Here is an 18,583-nt window from a genome sequence, read left to right on the forward strand (position 1 = left end):
TTTCTAAACTACCCTCCTACGGTTTCTATCCTTCTCTCTGTACCTTTATCTCCAGTTTCCTTTCTGACTGTTCTATTTCTGCCGTGGTAGACGGTCACTGTTCTTCCACTAAATCTATTAACAGTGGTGTCCCACAGGGTTCTGTCCTATCTCCCACTCTTTTTCTGTTGTTCATTGATGATCTTCTTCCCAAAACGAACTGTCCTATCCATTCCTACGCCGATGATTCCACTCTGCATTATTCAACTTCTTTTAATAGAAGACCCACCCTTCAGGAACTTAACGACTCAAGGCTGGAGGCTGCAGAACGCTTAGCCTCAGACCTTACTATTATTTCCGATTGGGGCAAGAAGAACCTGGTGTCCTTCAACGCCTCTGAAACACAGTTTCTCCACCTATCCACTCGACACAATCTTCCAAACAACTATCCCCTATTCTTTGACAACACCCAGCTATCACCTTCCTCAACACTAAACATCCTCGGTCTATCCTTAACTCAAAATCTCAACTGGAAACTTCATATCTCATCTCTTACTAAATCAGCTTCCTCGAGGCTGGGCGTTCTGTACCGTCTCCGCCAGTTCTTCCCCTGCACAGTTGCTGTCCATACAGGGCCTTGTCCGCCTCGTATGGAGTATGCATCTCATGTGGGGGGCTCCACCACACAGCTCTTCTGGACAGAGTGGAGGCAAAGGCTCGTCTCATCAGCTCTCCTCCTCATACTGATAGTCTTCTACCTCTTAAATTCCGCCGCAATGTTGCCTCTCTTTCTATCTTCTATCGATATTTCCACGCTGACTGCTCTTCTGAACTTGCTAACTGCATGCCTCCCCCCTTCCCGCGGCCCCGCTGCACTCGACTTTCTACTCATGCTCATCCCTATACTGTCCAAACCCCTTATGCAAGAGTTAACCAGCATCTTCACTCTTTCATCCCTCACGCTGGTAAACTCTGGAACAATCTTCCTTCATCTGTATTTCCTCCTGCCTACGACTTGAACTCTTTCAAGAGGAGGGTATCAGGACACCTCTCCTCCCGAAACTGACTTATCTTTCGGCCACCTCTTTGGATTCTTTTTAGGAGCGGCGAGTAGCGGGCTTTTTTTTTTTTATTAATGTTTAATTTTTTGTGCCCTTGAGCTGTCTCCTTTGCTGTAAAAAAAAAAAAAAAAAAAAAAAGTAGTAGTGGGATGATATTGGCAGGTTGGTCGATAAGGTTGCATGTGGGGGGTGGGGGGGGTGGGGGGAGTAATCGATCGGTGTACGTTGGATTTAGCGGTGTGGTGATGAAGGTGGTGGTGGTGGTGGTGGTGATTGTGGTGATGAAGGTGGTGGTGGTGGTGGTGGTGATTGTGGTGATGAAGGTGGTGGTGGTGCCGAACTCTGCAACTGTTTTAACTTTTATCATCGTGTCAGTATACTCGGTTTATTTTATCTTTAATCTATTCATTGCAAAATTTATTATTACTCTGATAATTGTGTGTTCGTATTGTGTAATAGGTCTCGTGTTGCTGTTGTTGTTATTGTTCTTCCTCTTGATCTTGTTCTTCATACTCTTGTTCTTGTTCTTCTTCCTCTTGTTCTTGTTCCCCTTCGTCTTCTTTCTTCTTTTTCTTCTTCTTGTTAGTGGTTGTGATGTCTGCATATTTTTCACGTACGGTATTAATAATTTTCATCTCTACACATATCATTATCCTCTTATTTTCACCTTCCCATCATTCTACCTTTACCGTCCCTCTATCTTACGGTACTTAAGGTTAACGGACAGGTAAGGTCAAGGTGATCTAATCGTACCTGGTTTTAGAACTTTCCTTTCCTCACTTTTTATATATTTTTTAATTTTTTTTTCAGTGACCACGAATTCTGGAGAGAGAGAGAGAGAGAGAGAGAGAGAGAGAGAGAGAGAGAGAGAGAGAGAGAGAGAGAGAGAGAGAGAGAGAGAGAGAGAGAGAGAGAATTTACATAGAATTTACATAGAAAATCAGACCACACAGACCCCATGGTCCAGACTTGGTGGTCTGTCCTTAAACCTAAGTGATTTTACATTAATCAGAAGACTCCAAAACGTTGCATTTCTACTCTAGTTGATATTAAGTTGAAGGAAGTGACGGTCGAGCTTATTTTTGAAGGAGTCAATCGTGTTACACTGGACCACTGACGGTGGAAGCTTATTCCATTCTCGCACTACAACGTTGGTGAAGAAAAATTTGGTGCAGTCTGAATTTACTTGTCTACATCTGAGTTTTACGCCATTGTTCCTCGTGCGCAAAGTGTCATCGATCATAAACAATGTTGATCTGTCTACATTCGTGAAACCATTAAGTATTTTAAAACATTCGATCAGTTTTCCTCGGAGGCGACGTTTCAAGAGAGAACATGTTAAGGGTAGAAAGCCTTTCTTCGTAGGATTTGTTGCGCAAGGAAGGGATCATTTTCGTTGCCCGACGCTGAACACCTTCTAATTTAGCAATATCCTTTGCATGGTGGGAGACCAAACTGTACCGCATATTCCAAGTGGGGTCTGACTAAACTGTTGTAGAGCGAGTATTACATCTTTATTCTTGAATACAAAGTTTTTTAATGAAGCCCAACATTCTGTTCGCTTTATTTGCTGCATCGATGCATTGCTGTGAGAATTTGAGGTTTGACGCGATTTTGACCCCAAGTCTTTGACGCACTGAACGCTTTTGAGTTTAACGCCGCGCATTTCGTATTCGAACTTTATTCCTCGTTCCAACTTGAAGGACCTGGCACTTGTCTACGTTAAAGGGCATCTCCCATCTATCCGACCAGGCTGAAATTTTGTGCAAATCCTCTTGGAGGCTTTGCCTGTCTTCGTCAGTGAGAACCGAGTTGCCAATCTTTGTGTCGTCTGCAAATTTACTAATGCGGTTATTGAGTCCAACATCCACGTCGTTGATGTAAATAATGAAGAGCACTGGGCCAGGACCGAGCCTGAGGGACGCCACTAGTGACAGGCGCCCACTCTGAGTTAAATCCGTCGATCACTACTCTTTGTTGTCTGTTGCTCAACCAATTCGCGATCCATTGGTTTACTTGACCGTCAATACCTATTTGCTTTAATTTGTAAAGTAATTTATGATGCGGGACTTTATCAAACGCTTTCTGGAAATCAAGATAGACTACGTCCAGTGATTTGGTTACGTCATAAACAGTGAAGAGGTCGTTATAAAAGGTTAATAGGTTTGATAGGCAGGATCTTTTGTTTCGGAAGCCATGTTGTGAGTCCCCAATCAATGAGTGGCTTTCAAGGTAATTCACAATTTTGTCTCTAATTATGCCCTCAAGTAGCTTACCTACAACCGAAGTAAAATCAGAGAGAGAGAGAGAGAGAGAGAGAGAGAGAGAGAGAGAGAGAGAGAGAGAGAGAGAGAGAGGGTCTTTCCTTTACGAGGGAGAGAGGGAAAGGATCTGAAGGAACGTACTGAATAGAGAGAGAGAGAGAGAGAGAGAGAGAGAGAGAGAGAGAGAGAGAGAGAGAGAGAGAGAGAGAGAGAGAGAGAGAGAGTCATGTGCGCACCTGCTGACCCTCCCCTTCCCCCACCACACACACCTTTTCATGCTGGTGACCTCTCTCTCTCTCTCTCTCTCTCTCTCTCTCTCTCTTCCTGTCCTGCTCACCCTTTCCACATATCCTCCAACGGTCTTCCTTTCCTTCCTGTCTCCTCCTCCTCTTCCTCCTCCTCCTCCTCCTCCTCCGCCTCTTCCTCCCCTTCCTATCATCAGCCTGCTCTTCGTCAACTCTTCCCTCCCTTCCTCTCTCGCTCCCTCCCTTCCTCTCCCTCCCTCCCTTCCGCTCTTCCACCCTTCCATCTTGTTTATGATATATTACAAAAAAAACACTACTCGCCAGGTGATGCGAAGAGGAGGAGGAGGAGGAGGAGGAGGAGGTTAAAAGCAGGTGTTACAAGGTAGGGGAGGAGGAGGAGGGGGAGGCAGGTGGAGAGTGAAGGAAGGAAGGGAGGGAGGGAGGAAGAGGAAAGGGGAGAGAGAAAGAGGGGAAGGAAGGGACGGAGGAAGAGACAGAGAAGAGGAAGAGGGGAAGTAGAAGAGAGGGAAGGAATAGGAAGGGGGAAGAGACAGAGAGAAAAAGAGGGAGGAAGTGGGAATAAAGGAGAGAGATAGAGGGAAGAGAGGAAGGAAGGGGAAGAGGGAAGAGGGAGGAAGCTAATGATTGGGGGAGGGGAGAGGAAGAGGGGAGGGAGAGGGGGAGGGAAGAAGGGGGGGAGGGGGTATGTGGGCAGCCAACCTTAGCAAGTAAATATAATGTGGAAAGTTGAGAGAGAGAGAGAGAGAGAGAGAGAGAGAGAGAGAGAGAGAGAGAGAGAGAGAGAGAGAGAGAGAGAGATTGTTCTATATATCAGGTAAGAAATGTAATTATTGTTATGACTTATAAATATTAATAGTGATTCTTATTAGGTAATTATACTGGCGTGTTGTTGTTGTTGTTGTTGTTGTTGGTGGTGGTGGTGGTGGTGATGGTGATGGTGGTGGTGTAATGGGTAAAATGTAAAGAAATAGTGATGATTGTGGTAGAGATTGTGGTAGTGGTGGTGGTAGTTGTGGTGGTGATGGTAGTGGTGGTGGTGATGATGATGGTGATGTTGATGGAGGTGATGGTGGTGTAATGGGTATAATGTAAAGAAATAGTGATGATTGTGGTAGAGGTGGTGGTGGTGGTGGTGATGGTGGTGGTGGTGATTGGGAGGTGATGGCGGGCGATAAAAATAAAAGTTTAATTAGTGAGATGTAGCGTAAATATTTGCACACACACACACACACACACACACACACACACACACACACACACACACACACACAGAGACGCAGCGCAATTGCTACATTTAATTATGAAAGGATTAAGCTTGGTATAAAACTGAGAGAGAGAGAGAGAGAGAGAGAGAGAGAGAGAGAGAGAGAGAGAGAGAGAGAGAGAGAGAGAGAGAGAGAGAGAGAATAGTGCAGGCAGTGAGGTAGCAACACACACACACACACACACACACACACACACACACACACACACAGGAATGCTAATAGGTTACCTGACTCTCACCTGACGGTACTCTTAATGAGGTAAACATCTTCGCCCTCACCTTCACCTTCTCTCACACCTGTACTTTTTACCTCCTCATCTTTACCTTCCTTTCCCCTTCTTTCTTTCCCTCTTTTCCCCTCCCTTTCCCCTCTTTTTCCCTCCCTCTCCCCTCTCTTTTTCACATTTAAGTAAGCAGATCAAGGGGAAAGGTAAATTAATAGAGCCTGTTAATAATTGGGTCTATATAAGGATGTGTAGAAGAGTCGCCAACGGAGATCAGTTTCGGATACAGAGGTGTCGTGATATTCTTTCCCTTCCTTTCCCTTCTCTTTCCCTTCCTTCTTCCCTCTCCCTTCCTCTCCCTTCCTTCCTCCTTCACTCTTTCTCCCACACCTTCCCTTACCTACCCTTTCCCTTTTATTCTCTCACTTTCCTTTCCTTTCCCTCTTTCCTTTCCTCCCTTTCCCCTTCTGTCTCCCTTCCTTCCTCCCTTCCTTCTTTCTCCCACGCCTTCCCTTCCTTACCTCTATCATCGCTTTTAACATTCCTTTTTTTTCTCTCACTTTTCCTTTCCTTTCCCTTTTCTTCCCTTCCTTCCCCTTCTTTCTGCTTTCCATCCTCCTTTTATTTATTTCCTTACTTCTCTCCTTCCCTTCCCTCCCATCCCCTTTCCTCCCCTCCTCTTTCCTCCCCTCCTCTTTCCACCTCCAATCTTGCTCTCCTCCACTCCCATCCCTTTCTCCTATCACGCCGCCGCTGTGTTGTGAAAGAAAGAAAAGAAAAAAAAGTAAAAAAAAAGAAACATTGTGCTGGTAGTGGAGGAGAGAAAAATATCCCTGGAGGAAAGAATTAATCCTCTGGGACTAGGAGGAAAGTTTGGGCCCTCGGGAAAATATTGGGAGGCGGTATTTGGCTCAGGAGGGGAAGGGGGAGGGAAGGGGGGTGAGGAAAAGGGGAAAAAGGGGTAGTTTGAGCCTTAAGGGGAAAAAATAGGTGGCGTGCGTAGCGATAAAGGGAAATGTAAAGTCGGGAACGGTAAAGGAAGGAAAGGAAGAAGGGAAGGGGAAGGAAGGGAGGGGAATGGAAAGGGGAAGGAAAGGGAAATGTAAGGTCGTGAACGGGGAAGGGAGAAGAGGGAAGGGAGGAAAGAAAGGAAAGGAGGGGAAGGAAGAGAAAGAAGGGGAAGTATCGGTCGTAAAGTGGGAAGGAGGAAAGGGTAAGGAAGGGAGGGAAGGGGAAGAAAGGGAAGTAAGGGAGGGTAAAGAAGGGGAAGGGGGGAAGGGAAGGAGAAAGGAGGAAGAGGAAGGGAAAAAAGGAAGATACGGAGAAAGGAGGGAGGAAAATGAAGGGAGAGGAAAGGAAAGAGAAAGTTAGGGAGAGGGAAAGCAAGGGGAGGGTGGGGAGGGGAAAGGAAGGGCCGAGATAGGGAGAAGAGAAGTAGAGGGAGGAGGAAGGGAGGGGAAGGGAGGGAAAAGGAAGGAGAGAGATAAGAGAGGAAAAAATGTGGAGGTTTTTCTTGTCTGAGAGAGAGAGAGAGAGAGAGAGAGAGAGAGAGAGAGAGAGAGAGAGAGAGAGAGAGAGAGAGAGAGAGAGAGAGAGAGAGAGAGAGAAGACGTAGAAAGCTGGCGAGGGAAAAAAAAAGGAAACTTACAGGTGTGTGTTTGTTTGCGGAGAGAGAGAGAGAGAGAGAGAGAGAGAGAGAGAGAGAGAGAGAGAGAGAGAGAGAGAGTATATTGTTGTGTCTGGCTTTTTTTTTTTTTTTTTTTTTTTTTTTTTTTGCCTCCTAAGAAAGAAATGTATATATTGAGATTTTTACCCTCCTCCTCCTCCTCCTCCTCCTCCTCCGCTTTAAAGGTCAGTCAGGAGGAAAAGACCGAGGAAAGAATATTTTTTCCTCTTTTACTATCTTTCAAATTACTCTTATTTTATCTTTCTTTCTTTTTTTTTCTTTTTTTTTGTGTGTTATGCGTTTCATGTGAGAGTGGATTCCGAAATTGCTTGTGGTATTGTTCTCTCTCTCTCTCTCTCTCTCTCTCTCTCTCTGGTTTAAACGAGAGAGAGAAAATGGTGATTGTGGTGGTGGTGGTGGTGGTTGTGGTGGTAGTGGTAGTGATATCCGTAACAGTTATAGTAGTAATAGTAGTAGTAGTAGTAGTAGTAGTAGTAGTAGTAGAAGTAGTAGTAGGTTAATAGTTAAATCAATGGTTCTGAAGATACGCTAGAAAGGAGTTATGGTGATGAATGGTGATGGTGATGAAGGTGGTGTTGATAAAGATGGTTGTGGTGGATAATGATGGTGAGGAAAATGGAGTTATAAAAAAAAAAATATTGTAATGATGGTGGTGGTGGTGATGGTGGTGGTGATGGTGGTGGTGGTGGTGGTGGTGGTGGTGGTGGTGGTGGTGGTGGTGATGGTGGTGGTGGTGGTGGTGGTGATGGTGGTGGTGGTGATGGTGATGGTGGTGGCGGTGGTGGTGGTGGTGGTGACGATGTGGAATGTTTGATGTTGTGTTAACTTCCTTTCTCTTCAAGGTTAACTACACGTCATGGTACATTTGTGTGTGTGTGTGTGTGTGTGTTTTTCTATGTATCATTACGGTCATGCCTCTGCAATCTAAATTCTTACATTCTCTCTCTCTCTCTCTCTCTCTCTCTCAAAATTGGTAATATAGATTTTATTTTCGTCTTTATGGCCACGAGAGAGAGAGAGAGAGAGAGAGAGAGAGAGAGAGAGAGAGAGAGAGAGAGAGAGAGAGAGAGAGAGAGAGAGGTGGTCAATGTGGTGGACCAAGGTAGATTCAAATTCCCTTCGTCCAGGTATTGTGTGACAGGTAACACGTGGAGGAGGAGGAGGAGGAGGAGGAGAGGAAAGGTATGGAAAGAGGAGGCGAGTTCTTATCTTCCTTCCACTTCCTTCTTTCCTCTCTTTGCTCCTCCTCCTCCTCTTCATTCCTGTCCTTATCTGGCTTCCTCTTCTCCTCCTCCTCCTCCTCCTCCTCTACCTGTATCAAGATCTTCCTCTTCCTCTTCTTTGGTTTGGCAATGAAAGAAGGAAAATACATGAAAAGAAGTAATTTTCCTCTTTCTTCTTTTACTTCTTCATCAGCTTCTTTTTCTTTCTTTCTTTTTTTCTTTCTTTATTCTTCTATCTTTCTTTCTTCCTTTCTTCCTCCTTCCATCTACCTTCCTATCTTTCTTTTCATCCTTTCTTCTATTTTCTTTTTGTCATTGTTGTTTTCATTCCTTCTTATCCTTCTTTTCTTCCTCTCTGGTTCCTCCTCCTCCTCCTCCTCCTCCAAAACGCCGCAGGACAAGACGAGCGGTGGAAAAATATATAAGACTTGGGATTCTTATTTTTATTATTATTATTATTATTTTGTGTTCCTTTGTTTGTGTTTCTTCTGGGAAAACTTTGCGGGGCTTGTGTTGTAATTCTTATAGTGTTGACGCGAGGAAGTTTGCGACGGAAGTTTTGTTAATATTTTAATGCTTTTTGCTAATGATGATGATGGTGAAGAGGAGGAAGAGGAGAATGAGGAAGAGGAAGAGGAGGAGGGAGAAGAGGAGGAGGATTAGGAGGGTAGCAGTAGTAGTAGTAATAGTAGTAGTAGTTGTTGTTGTTATTTTGGTTCTTGTAATAATAATAATAATAATAATAATGATAATGATAATAATAATAATAATAATAATAATAATAATAATAGGAAAACTCAGGTGTAATATGCAGCCTCACTCTCATCAAATTACCCACGATGCTCAGGTGTTTCTCTCTCTCTCTCTCTCTCTCTCTCTCTCTCTCTCTCTCTCTCTCTCTCTCTCTCTCTCTCTTCCTGGTAAAGCTATATAAGCCACCATCTTCATATCGTCTCCCTCATCATCTTTTCCTTCATTGTGTTCTCTCTCTCTCTCTCATCTTGTCATCTGCATCGTCATCATCTCCTCCAGCATCTTTTTTTCATCTTTTTTTCATCTCGTCATCCTAATATTTCGTTTTCTTTCTTCTCTTCCTCCTTTTCCACCTCTTCTTTTTCCTTTTTATTCGTCATCTTCTTGTTCCTCTTTTTCCTTTTCTTCTTCTTCCTAATCCTCGGCCCTTTTCTTCTCCTCCTCTTTTATCACTTCTGGTTATGATTTTGCTTCTCCTCTTCCTCCTCCTCCTCCTCTTCGTGCTCCAACTTTTACTTCTTTTCTTTTTCTCTTGATTTATTTGTCTATCTATCTATCCTGGTATTTATCTATCTATATACATCCATTTACCCGTGTATCTATCTTTCTATTTATGTCTATCTATATCTATCTATATCTTTGCATCCATGTACTTATCTTTTCTTTTTCTCAAGTTATCCATCTCGTTATCCATTTTTCTATACCTTTCAGTAGCTTCGTCTTTTTCATTTCGTATTATTTTTTTTTCACCTTCGTCATTGCGTTTCTCTCTTCGTTTTTGTTGTTCCGGTTCGTCGGTGGTATTTCGAGGCTTCAGACCACGGCGTGTTTGAAGCAGCTCACTCGCTCGCTCGCTCGCTCGTGTGGTTCGTTTGATGAGAGTTGTTTTGATTCCTGTTTACCTTTCCCGAGTGTGTGTGTGTGTGTGTGTGTGTGTGTTGACCTTTGCAGCGGATATGCTTTTTTCAAACGTTTAGTGTTGGTATTTTTAGTATCTTGCTTTAAACGTTTTATTTGTTTCCTGAAGACATTTCCCTTTCTCTTCATTCCTTCGTCACCCTTCCTTCTTTCTCTTGTCATTCTTCCCTACTTTTTTTTGGCCTCCTTCCTTCCTTTCTTCCTTCCTTCTTTCTCTTGTCATCCTTCCCTACTTCTTTTTTGGCCTCCTTCCTTCCTTCCTTCCATCCTTCTTTCTCTTGTCATCCTTCCCTACTTCTTTTTTGGCCTCCTTCCTTCCTTCTTCCCCCTTCCCTCCTGCTCGTAAGGAAGGCAAGGCGGTGATTAATATAAGTCTCCTGTAACTCAAGTTTAATCGCTATACTTCCACCATTATCTTGCCAATGACGACCAAGAAAAATTGTGATTGTGATGGACCGGGGTCGTTCATCTTCATCATCTTCATCATCTTCATCAACAACTTCTATCGACTAATTCTTTTTTGGGGGGATATTTTTCTTCTAGTTGTTGTTGTTGTTGTTGTTGTTGTTGTTGTTGTTGTTGTTGTTGTTGTTGTTGTTCTTCTTCTTCTTCTTCTTCTTCAACCTCTATCGCCTTCTTTTATGTTCTAGTTCCTGTTCTTGTTCTTTTTTCTTGTTAATTATATACGTTTACTTTTTTTTTTTTTTTTGCATGTTCGTCGTTCTCTTCTTCATCCTGTTCCGCCTCTATATCCTCCTCTACTTCCTCTCCTTATCTCTCCTCTTCCTATCTCCTTATCTCTTCTCTTCCTCCTGCTTATATTCTCTTCTTTTTCTTCCTCCTCTATCTCTTCTTCCTTGTAATTTATCACCTCCTCTTTTTCCTCCTACTCTAGTTCCTCTTCTTTCTCCTCTTTATCTATCTCTTTTCCTCAATTTTATCTACTCTTCTCCCTCCCCGTACACTCTCCTCTTCCTCCTCCTTATCCTCTTTTTCCTTTCTCTTTCCTTCCCTTTTATCCATCATCTCCTTTCTTCTCCTCTATCTCCTCCTACTCTATCCTTCTCTACCTCCTTTCTCTTTCCCCTTTCTCCTCCTCCTTCCTCTTTCTCCTTTCTCCTCCTCCTCTCATCTCCCTTGCTTGTCAGTTAATAATCCTCACACGCGCTTCTCATCCTCACTCACTCCATTGTGGCGCTCAGTCAGACATGAGGACGAATACACGATCTGAATTATTCCTCTCCCTCTCCTCCTCTTCCTCTCCTCCTCCTCCTCCTCTCACTTGGCACGCAACACCGGGTCATTCTTCCTTCATCCTTCACCTTCATCCTTCATTCTCTGCCTTGACTTACATCCTTGCCCTTCTCTTCCTTCTCTTCCTTCCTTCCTTTTCCTCGCTTAAAGTCACGGAAAGGTCAGTGTGATGAGGGTTCGTGGACATTTTGGTTAAGTCTCCCATTAAGAGGTTACGTTTTCTGCCACTCTTCTCCGTCTCTATGTCATTATGTGGTTAAGCTTAACGTCTTGAGTGTTTTGTTGCCCTTGACACTTGTTTTGTTGAAGAGGAGAAGAGAGGGGGAGAGTAGGAAAAGGTGGAGGAGGAAGAGGAAGAGGAGGGGAAAGGAAGAGGAAGAGGAGGAGGCCGAGTGGGCAGCCTGCGGAAGAAACTATTCGAGAAGTGTAGGAGAGAAAAGAAAGAGGAAGAGGAGGAGGAGAGGAGGAAGAAGAAACAGACAGGGGTAATAATGACGACACTTTTGGAGCACAGAAGAAGAAAGCGAAATAATTAGAGGATTTAGAAGGGAAGAAAGAAAGAAGAAGAGGAAGAGGAGGAATAAGGAGTATGTTTTTAAAAATATGCATAAACACGCCTCTAAGACCTGACTGTGTATATGTTTCGTTGTTTTGGAAGAATGCAATTAAGTCATACCTGAAAATAAAAGAAAAAGAAATTCGCAACAAAATTGTGACTCAGAAAACGAGATGTTGTCAAATGAGATCCCGTGTTGTTCCCGAGAGAGAGAGAGAGAGAGAGAGAGAGAGAGAGAGAGAGAGAGAGAGAGAGAGAGAGAGAGAGAGAGAGAGAGAGAGAGAGAGAGAGGGTAATGAAAAGGGAAAAAAAAGGAAGTTAGAGAAAAGATAAGAGGATGATGAAGGACGAGAGAGAGAGAGAGAGAGAGAGAGAGAGAGAGAGAACTTTGGAAATTAAGGAAAGCGAATTACCTTCCGACTCGCTAAAGGTGTGATGGTCTCTCTCTCTCTCTCTCTCTCTCTCTCATGGCTTATAGAAATTTCTGGTATATTCTCTTTAAATTTTGAATAGGGAGGGAGAACGTGAATGAAAAGGGCCCTTGGAGAGAGAGAGAGAGAGAGAGAGAGAGAGAGAGAGAGAGAGAGAGAGAGAGAGAGAGAGAGAGAGCTTTCATCAATTATAATCCTCGTTTTCAATATACAAGTTCACATTTCCGTGTTCATTCATCCTCCCCTAATTACTCCCCTTCTCTCTCTCTCTCTCTCTCTCTCTCGTTACCCTCCCCTAATTACTCCCAGCATTCATTTTCTATTTACTCTTTTCTCTCTCTCTCCCTCTCCTGCCCCCCCCCCCCTCTCTCTCTCTCCCTCTTCCTCCCCTCTCTCTTTCTCCCCTTTCCTCCCTCTTACTCTATCTTCTTTCCTTCTCCCATCTATCTTTTTTTTCCTATCTGTCCCTTTCCTCCTCTCTCCCACTCCATCTCCTCCCCTTTCTCTACCTCTTCTCATCCCATCTCTCTCCTCCCCTCTCTCTGCGTCTACTCCCTTCCCTCTCTATTTCTCTTCCCTTCCTCTCTTCTTCCTTTCATCTCCCTCTCTTCCCTCTCTCCCCTTCTCGTTACCCATTAGCAAGGCAAGCATCGGCCATCAGGGGGTTGACGAAGCAAAGCCCAATGAGGGAGGAGTCGCACGCTGCCGGGGCCGCGAGAGCCTTGTCAGGCCGGGCATTAGCAGCAGCCTCGCGTGCCCTCAAATGACTGGGCGGGGAAGTTAATGCGTGTGTGTCTGCGTAATGGTGATGATTGTGGTTATTGTGTTTGTGTGGGGTGGGGGGGTGGGGAGGGGGAGGGGGTGTTTGTGTGTGACGGGGGGCTTCTGTGTGCGTGGGGGGACGTGTGTGTGGAGGGGGCGGATGTGTGTGTGTGTGTGTGTGTGTGTGTGTGACCGACCTTGAGGATGAATTCATATTGTGGAGACGAAGTTTTTAATGATTCATGATTCTGAGTCATGCAAAGAAAAGGGTTGTTATTGTGTGTGTGTGTGTGTGTGTGTGTGTGTGTGTGTAGAAGACTTAGTGAGGTATTAAAAAACGTCCTCGTCGATTATATTAAGGAAAAAACAAGGAAAACAAGATGATGGTGGTGGTGGTGGTGGGGGTGATGTATTTTTTTGTTTTTTATTTATCTCCATGGGACGATTTTTGTATTTTTTTATCCTAATATTTTTCTTGGTGGGTTTGATATGTTTTGTGCGCAGTCCTTAGATTGTTTCCTGTTATTGGTTAGTGCAAGCATTTATTTGTTTATTAATCAATTACTTATCTTAATATATTTTACGTTGAAATTTCTCGACTACCATGTCCTATAATTTGTAACCCTGCATTAATTAACAAATATTTTTACAGTCCAAGTATTTCTTTACATTTACATTTTTTTTTTAAATTCTTGGTGTATTTTTAGATTCATAGACATTTGCATCATTCCTTCAAGGCTTTAGCTGTGAGATAGGTTCCTCGACATTCTCGCTTGTTTCCCTTCTCTCCCCTTCTTCCTCCCCTCTCTCGTTCTCCCCTTTCCTCCCCCTTCTACCTTCTCTCCTTCTCCCCTCTATCTCTTTTTTTCCTGTCTGTCTTCGTATACGATTTAAAATATCAAGTAATTCTCTCCTTGTATATCACTATCGTTTACGCATTTAAACTTTTTTAGTCGATTCTGTTCACATTAATTTCTTTTTGTATTCATTTCAAGTCATATTAAAATCTAGTCATATTAATTTCTAGTCACATTATAATCTAGTCACATTCATTTCAGCTCATACTAATTTCCAGTCACGTTGATTATTAGTCTTATTAATTTGCTGTAACGGATTCATAGTCTAATTTCTAGTCATAGGAATTTTTAGTCACCTTTCCCTCTCACTCTCCCGCTCTGACAACCGACGCTCCCCTTCCTCCTCTTGCAGACTCCTTACGTTCTTATGTTCTCACTAACCTCCTCTTCCTCTCCCCCCAGACGATGTGTTGGAGGAGGGCGGGTGTGCGTTGAGCGTGAGGGATGTGAGCGAGCTCCTTCATGCCCAGTACGCCATCATCACAGGTAGGTGCCCGCGCCCAGGTGAACCCGTGTGTGTGTGTGTGTGTGTGTGTGTGTGTGTGTGTGTGTGTGTGTGTGTGTTTGTCTCTATCTGTCTGTCTGTCTTACGTTTTTGTTTTGTTTTCTTTCTTCTGAGTAATTTTCTTGTTAATTTTCTTCCTCGTCCGTTTCTCTCTCTCTCTTCTTCTTCTTCTTCTTCTTCTTCTTCTTCTTCTTCTTCTTCTTCTTCTTCTTCTTCTTCTTCCTCCATTTGCAACTCATATTTCATCAACTATTTCATCTTTTTCCCTCTTTTACAACTTTTCCTTCTTCTCTCATCTTCTTATCCTCGTTCTTTTCCTCCTCCATTTTTTTTATCTTTATTTGTCGTGGTCATCTTCAACCTCCTCCTCCTCCTCCTCCTCCTCCTCTAACTTTTTCTCGCCTCCATTACAGAGAACGAAATCTTACCAGGTCATGTCCTTATAATCTGTATACCATAAAACTTCCCTCATGAAAGACACGAAAAGGTGGATTGATGAAAGTGGAAGAGGGAGGTAGAAAAGGAAAATAGAAGAGAAAGAACGAGTAAAGAAAGGAGGGGAAAGGAAACAGGGAGAAGAAAAATGGCATGGAATTGGATATAGGAGGAAGAGAAAGGAAAGAAAGGTAAAATGAAACAGAGAGAAGAGGAAGAAGAAAGTAGAATCACATAGAGAAAATAAAAGGATGAGGAAAGAAAATAGAAAGATGAGAAAGAGAGGAAAGGCTAAATAAAGTAGAGAACACGGAACAGAAGGAAGAGAGAAAAAGTTTAACGAAAAGGGAGAAAGCAGAGAGACAGATAAAGATGAAAGTAGAAGGAAACAGAAAGAAGATGAAACGATAAAAGGCTGAGTGACGAAGAAGAGAGAAAATAGAAAGATAGAGAAAAAGCTTGACGTAGAGGCGGACTATATGTAACTAGACTCTGACAGGTAATTCGTTTTATGGGGAGGTGAAGACTGGAAGATGAGGCGTGAGGGGGGAAGCGGGAGATGGATGGGGCAGTGATGATGGAATTACCGCTGGACGAAGAGGGATAAACGAGGATAAAGGGGGGGAGGGGGAGGAAGGAAGGAAGGAAGGAAGGAAGAATAATAAGGATGAGAAGGAAATGCAGGAGGAGGAGGAACATGAAAGAGAAGGAAGAGGAGGAGGATCAGTGGGAGGTAAGTAGAAGAGAAGAAAGAGGAGGAGGAGGAAGATGAAGAGACGAAGGAGGAGGAGGAGGAGGAGGAGAAGATGTAGGTGATTGGACTGTGAAGTTACGGAAAGGAGGAGGAAGAGGAAGAAGAAGAAGAAGAAGAAGAAGAAGAAGAAGAAGAAGAAGAAGAAGAAGGATGTAGGTTAGGGATGGCAGAGCATTTAACAGCGACGAAAAGGAGAAGGAAGAAGAGAAACAGGAAGGAAAGTGAAGGGAAGGAGGAGGAAGAGGAGGAGGAGGAAGAGAGAGAGAGAGAGAGAGAGAGAGAGAGAGAGAGAGAGAGAGAGAGAGAGAGAGAGAGAGAGAGAGAGAGAGTGTTACTAGAATATATTTGTATGATCGTTAATAAGTAAATGTTCAAGTAGAGGCAGGGAGTGAAAATGGGGGGTGGGGGGGGGTGGGGGAGGCAGGGGACCCGTAAAGGGGTTTCGAACTAGGGTCAAGACAGGGGGTGAGAAGGGCAGGAACAAGGTCAAGGGTGGGACGGTAAGGGTAAGGTTATGAAGGTGATGTCTGTCTGTCTGTCTGTCTGTCTCAATGTATGTATGTGTGTATATATATGTATGTATGTATGTATGTGTGTATGTATGTATGTATCTCTCTCTCTCTCTCTCTCTCTCTCTCTCTCTCTCTCTCTTATATGAACTTGAGCTAAAATTCAATTATCCGAACGAGCTCAGAATCGGCAAGGATCGAGATGGTCAAGGGTGGTGGTGGTTGTGATGAAGGGGGTGGTGGTGGTGGTGGTGATGAAGGGGGGGTAGTGGTGGTGGTGGTGGTTGTGATGAAGGGGGTGGTGGTGATGGTGGTGGTGATGGTAGTGGGAAGAGTAGTTGAATAAGAAGGATAAGGGAGGTGTTGAAAATTGATGATGAATGGAAAATAGAGCGGAAAATAATATATATGGAAAAGGAGGACGAAGATAGATGGAAAAAGACTGGACAAAAGTTGAAAGAAGAAAGGATGGGAAAGGAGAATAAGTATTAATATATGGGTAATGAAAAGAGAGAGAAACGGGAAAACAGACAGAAAGAAGGGAGATAAAGAAGGCGAAGAGGAAATGATCGAAAAGGATAGATAAGAAAAAAAGGGAGACATAGTGAAAATGAAGGAGAGAGAAACAGGAAGACAGACAGAAAGAAGGGAGATAAAGAAGACAAAGAAAAATGATTGAAAAAGATAGATAGAAAATTAAGGGAAAAGGGAAGGAAGACATAGATAAAAAGGAGACAGATGGTGAAAATGAAGGAGAGAGAAACAGGAAGACAGACAGAAAGAAGGGAGATAAAGAACGCGAAGAGGAAATGATTGAAAAAAGGATAGATAGAAAATTAAGGGAAAAGGGAAGGAAGACATAGATAAAAAGGAGACAGATGGTGAAAATGAAGGAAAGAAAAAGAAGAATAAATGAAAATAGGTGGAAAAGGAGGAGAAATGAAAACGAGGCGAACAGCTGAGAGAGAAACAAAAGAAAGGAGTTACGTTAAAGGGAGTAAAGCAATCAGGTAATTGAACGAAAGCAAAAATACGAAAAACACCTTGAATTAAACTGGAAAAACAAAGATAAAAAAAAATAAAAAAAGGAATTAGAGGAAAGCGTCTATTGGAGAGGAAAGGCGCCATTTAATTAGTCCGGAATTAATGAATGACGCAACAGGAAAAAGCGTGTAAGCCGGCAGAGAAAGGGAGAGGAGAAATAACGTTTATCGAATATAGTGAGAGAGAGAGAGAGAGAGAGAGAGAGAGAGAGAGAGAGAGAGAGAGAGAGAGAGAGAGAGAGAGAGAGAGAGAGAGAGAGAGAGAGAGAGAGAGAGAGAGAGAGAAAGTTTGGGATAGCCAGAGTTTGGACGCCTTAGGGAGTTTGAGAGAGAGGACAAGGATGGAGTTTGTGTAGGATGAGAGAGAGAGAGAGAGAGAGAGAGAGAGAGAGAGAGAGAGAGAGAGAGAGAGAGAGAGAGAGAGAGAGAGAGAGAGAGAGAGAAGACGAAGAAGAGGAAGCAGAAAAGGAAAAGGAAAACAAAAGGAAGAAGATGAAGAAGAAAAATAAACAGATACAAGAATAAAGAAGCAGAGAGAGAGAGAGAGAGAGAGAGAGAGAGAGAGAGAGAGAGAGAGAGAGAGAGAGAGAGAGAGCATCTGATATCAAGTTAGCGTGTATGAAGAGAGGGAAGAGGGAGATGAGGGAGGCGGGGAAGGAGAGGGGAGACAAACAACGGCGGATCAGTGAGGGGAGATAAATATTGCGAGGGAGAGAGAGACGAATAGAGGGTGATGGAGAGAAGATTATTCCCCCTGATTAGATTTAAGGGGAGAGGAAAGGGAGGAAGAAGAGGAAGGAGGGAGAGGAAGATAGAGATGTTGCTTTGGTAGGAGAGAGGGAAGGAAGATATGGAGGGGAGGGAGGAAAAGAAGGAAGGAAGAAGGGGAAGAAAGAGGGAGAGGAAAATATAGATGTTGGTTTGGTAGAAGAAAGGAAAGAAGGAAAGAAAATATGGAGGGGAGGGAGGAAAAGAAGAAAGGAGGGAGGAAAAGAAGGAGGGAGAGGAATATAAAGACGTTGATTTGGTAGAAGAAAGGAAAGAAGGAAGGAAGGTAAGGAGGACGTGATAGAAGGGAAGGAGGAAAAGAGGGAAGAAGGGGAAGGAGGAGAGGAGGAAGGGAAGGAAGATATTGGCAGCATAGAAAGAAGAAAGGAAGGAAGAAAGGGGAGGAGAGAAAGAAAGAAGAGGTAGGGAAGAAGGCAAGGAAAAAGACGGAAGGAAGGAAGGAAGAAGGAAAGATTGAATGGAGGAATGCAGGAAGGAAGGAAGGAAGAGGTAGGGAAGAGAAGGAAAGTAGAAAGGATTGAAGGAAAGAAGGAAGGAAGGGGAAGGAGGAGGAAGAAAAGGGAAGGGAAAGAAAAGAAAACGAAGAGAAAGAAGACGAAGGAAGATTAGAAGGGGAAGAGGAGGAGGAGGAGGAAGAGGAGGAGGAGGAGGAGGAGGAGGAGGAGGAGAGCGCGGGTTGAAAGTTAGTTAAGCTTCATTGGGATTTAGGAAGACAGGTGTGTGTGTGTGTGTGTGTGTGTGTGTGTGTGTGTGTGTGTGTGTGTGTGTGTGTGTGTGTTATTAGGTTAGGCTTTAATTAGTTTAGTTCAGGTGTGTTGAAGGGACTGGACAGGTAATGTTCTCCTCCTCCTCCTCCTCCTCCTCCTCCTCCTCCTCCTCCTCCTTATACGATTAAATAGATATCTTCCTCATCCTTGTCCCTGCCTTTAATCCTCCTCTTCCTGCTGCTCCTCCTCCTCCTCCTCCTCCTCCTCCTCCTCCTCTTCTTCCTCTCTTCCTCCTCCTCGTCTTTCGCTCGTTTTCTCTTCTTTATTCTCAACTTTTATCAT

At 43.6% G+C, this 18,583-nt stretch overlaps 1 protein-coding gene across 8 annotated transcripts in view; it reads left to right on the forward strand.

The window, feature by feature from the left end:
- LOC126981458 (guanine nucleotide exchange factor DBS-like) overlaps positions 1-18,583 on the forward strand; it is an 80,613-nt gene that overhangs the window by 21,230 nt on the left and 40,800 nt on the right. For all 8 annotated transcript variants that reach the window (XM_050832511.1, XM_050832514.1, XM_050832513.1 and 5 more), the window contains exon 3: positions 13,902-13,985. In XM_050832511.1, coding sequence (XP_050688468.1) covers positions 13,902-13,985 — 84 coding nt within the window. The remainder of the gene's footprint in view (positions 1-13,901; positions 13,986-18,583) is intronic.

Source organism: Eriocheir sinensis, chromosome 48 (genome assembly GCF_024679095.1).
Source record: "Eriocheir sinensis breed Jianghai 21 chromosome 48, ASM2467909v1, whole genome shotgun sequence".
Classification (NCBI taxonomy): Eukaryota; Metazoa; Arthropoda; class Malacostraca; order Decapoda; family Varunidae; genus Eriocheir; species Eriocheir sinensis.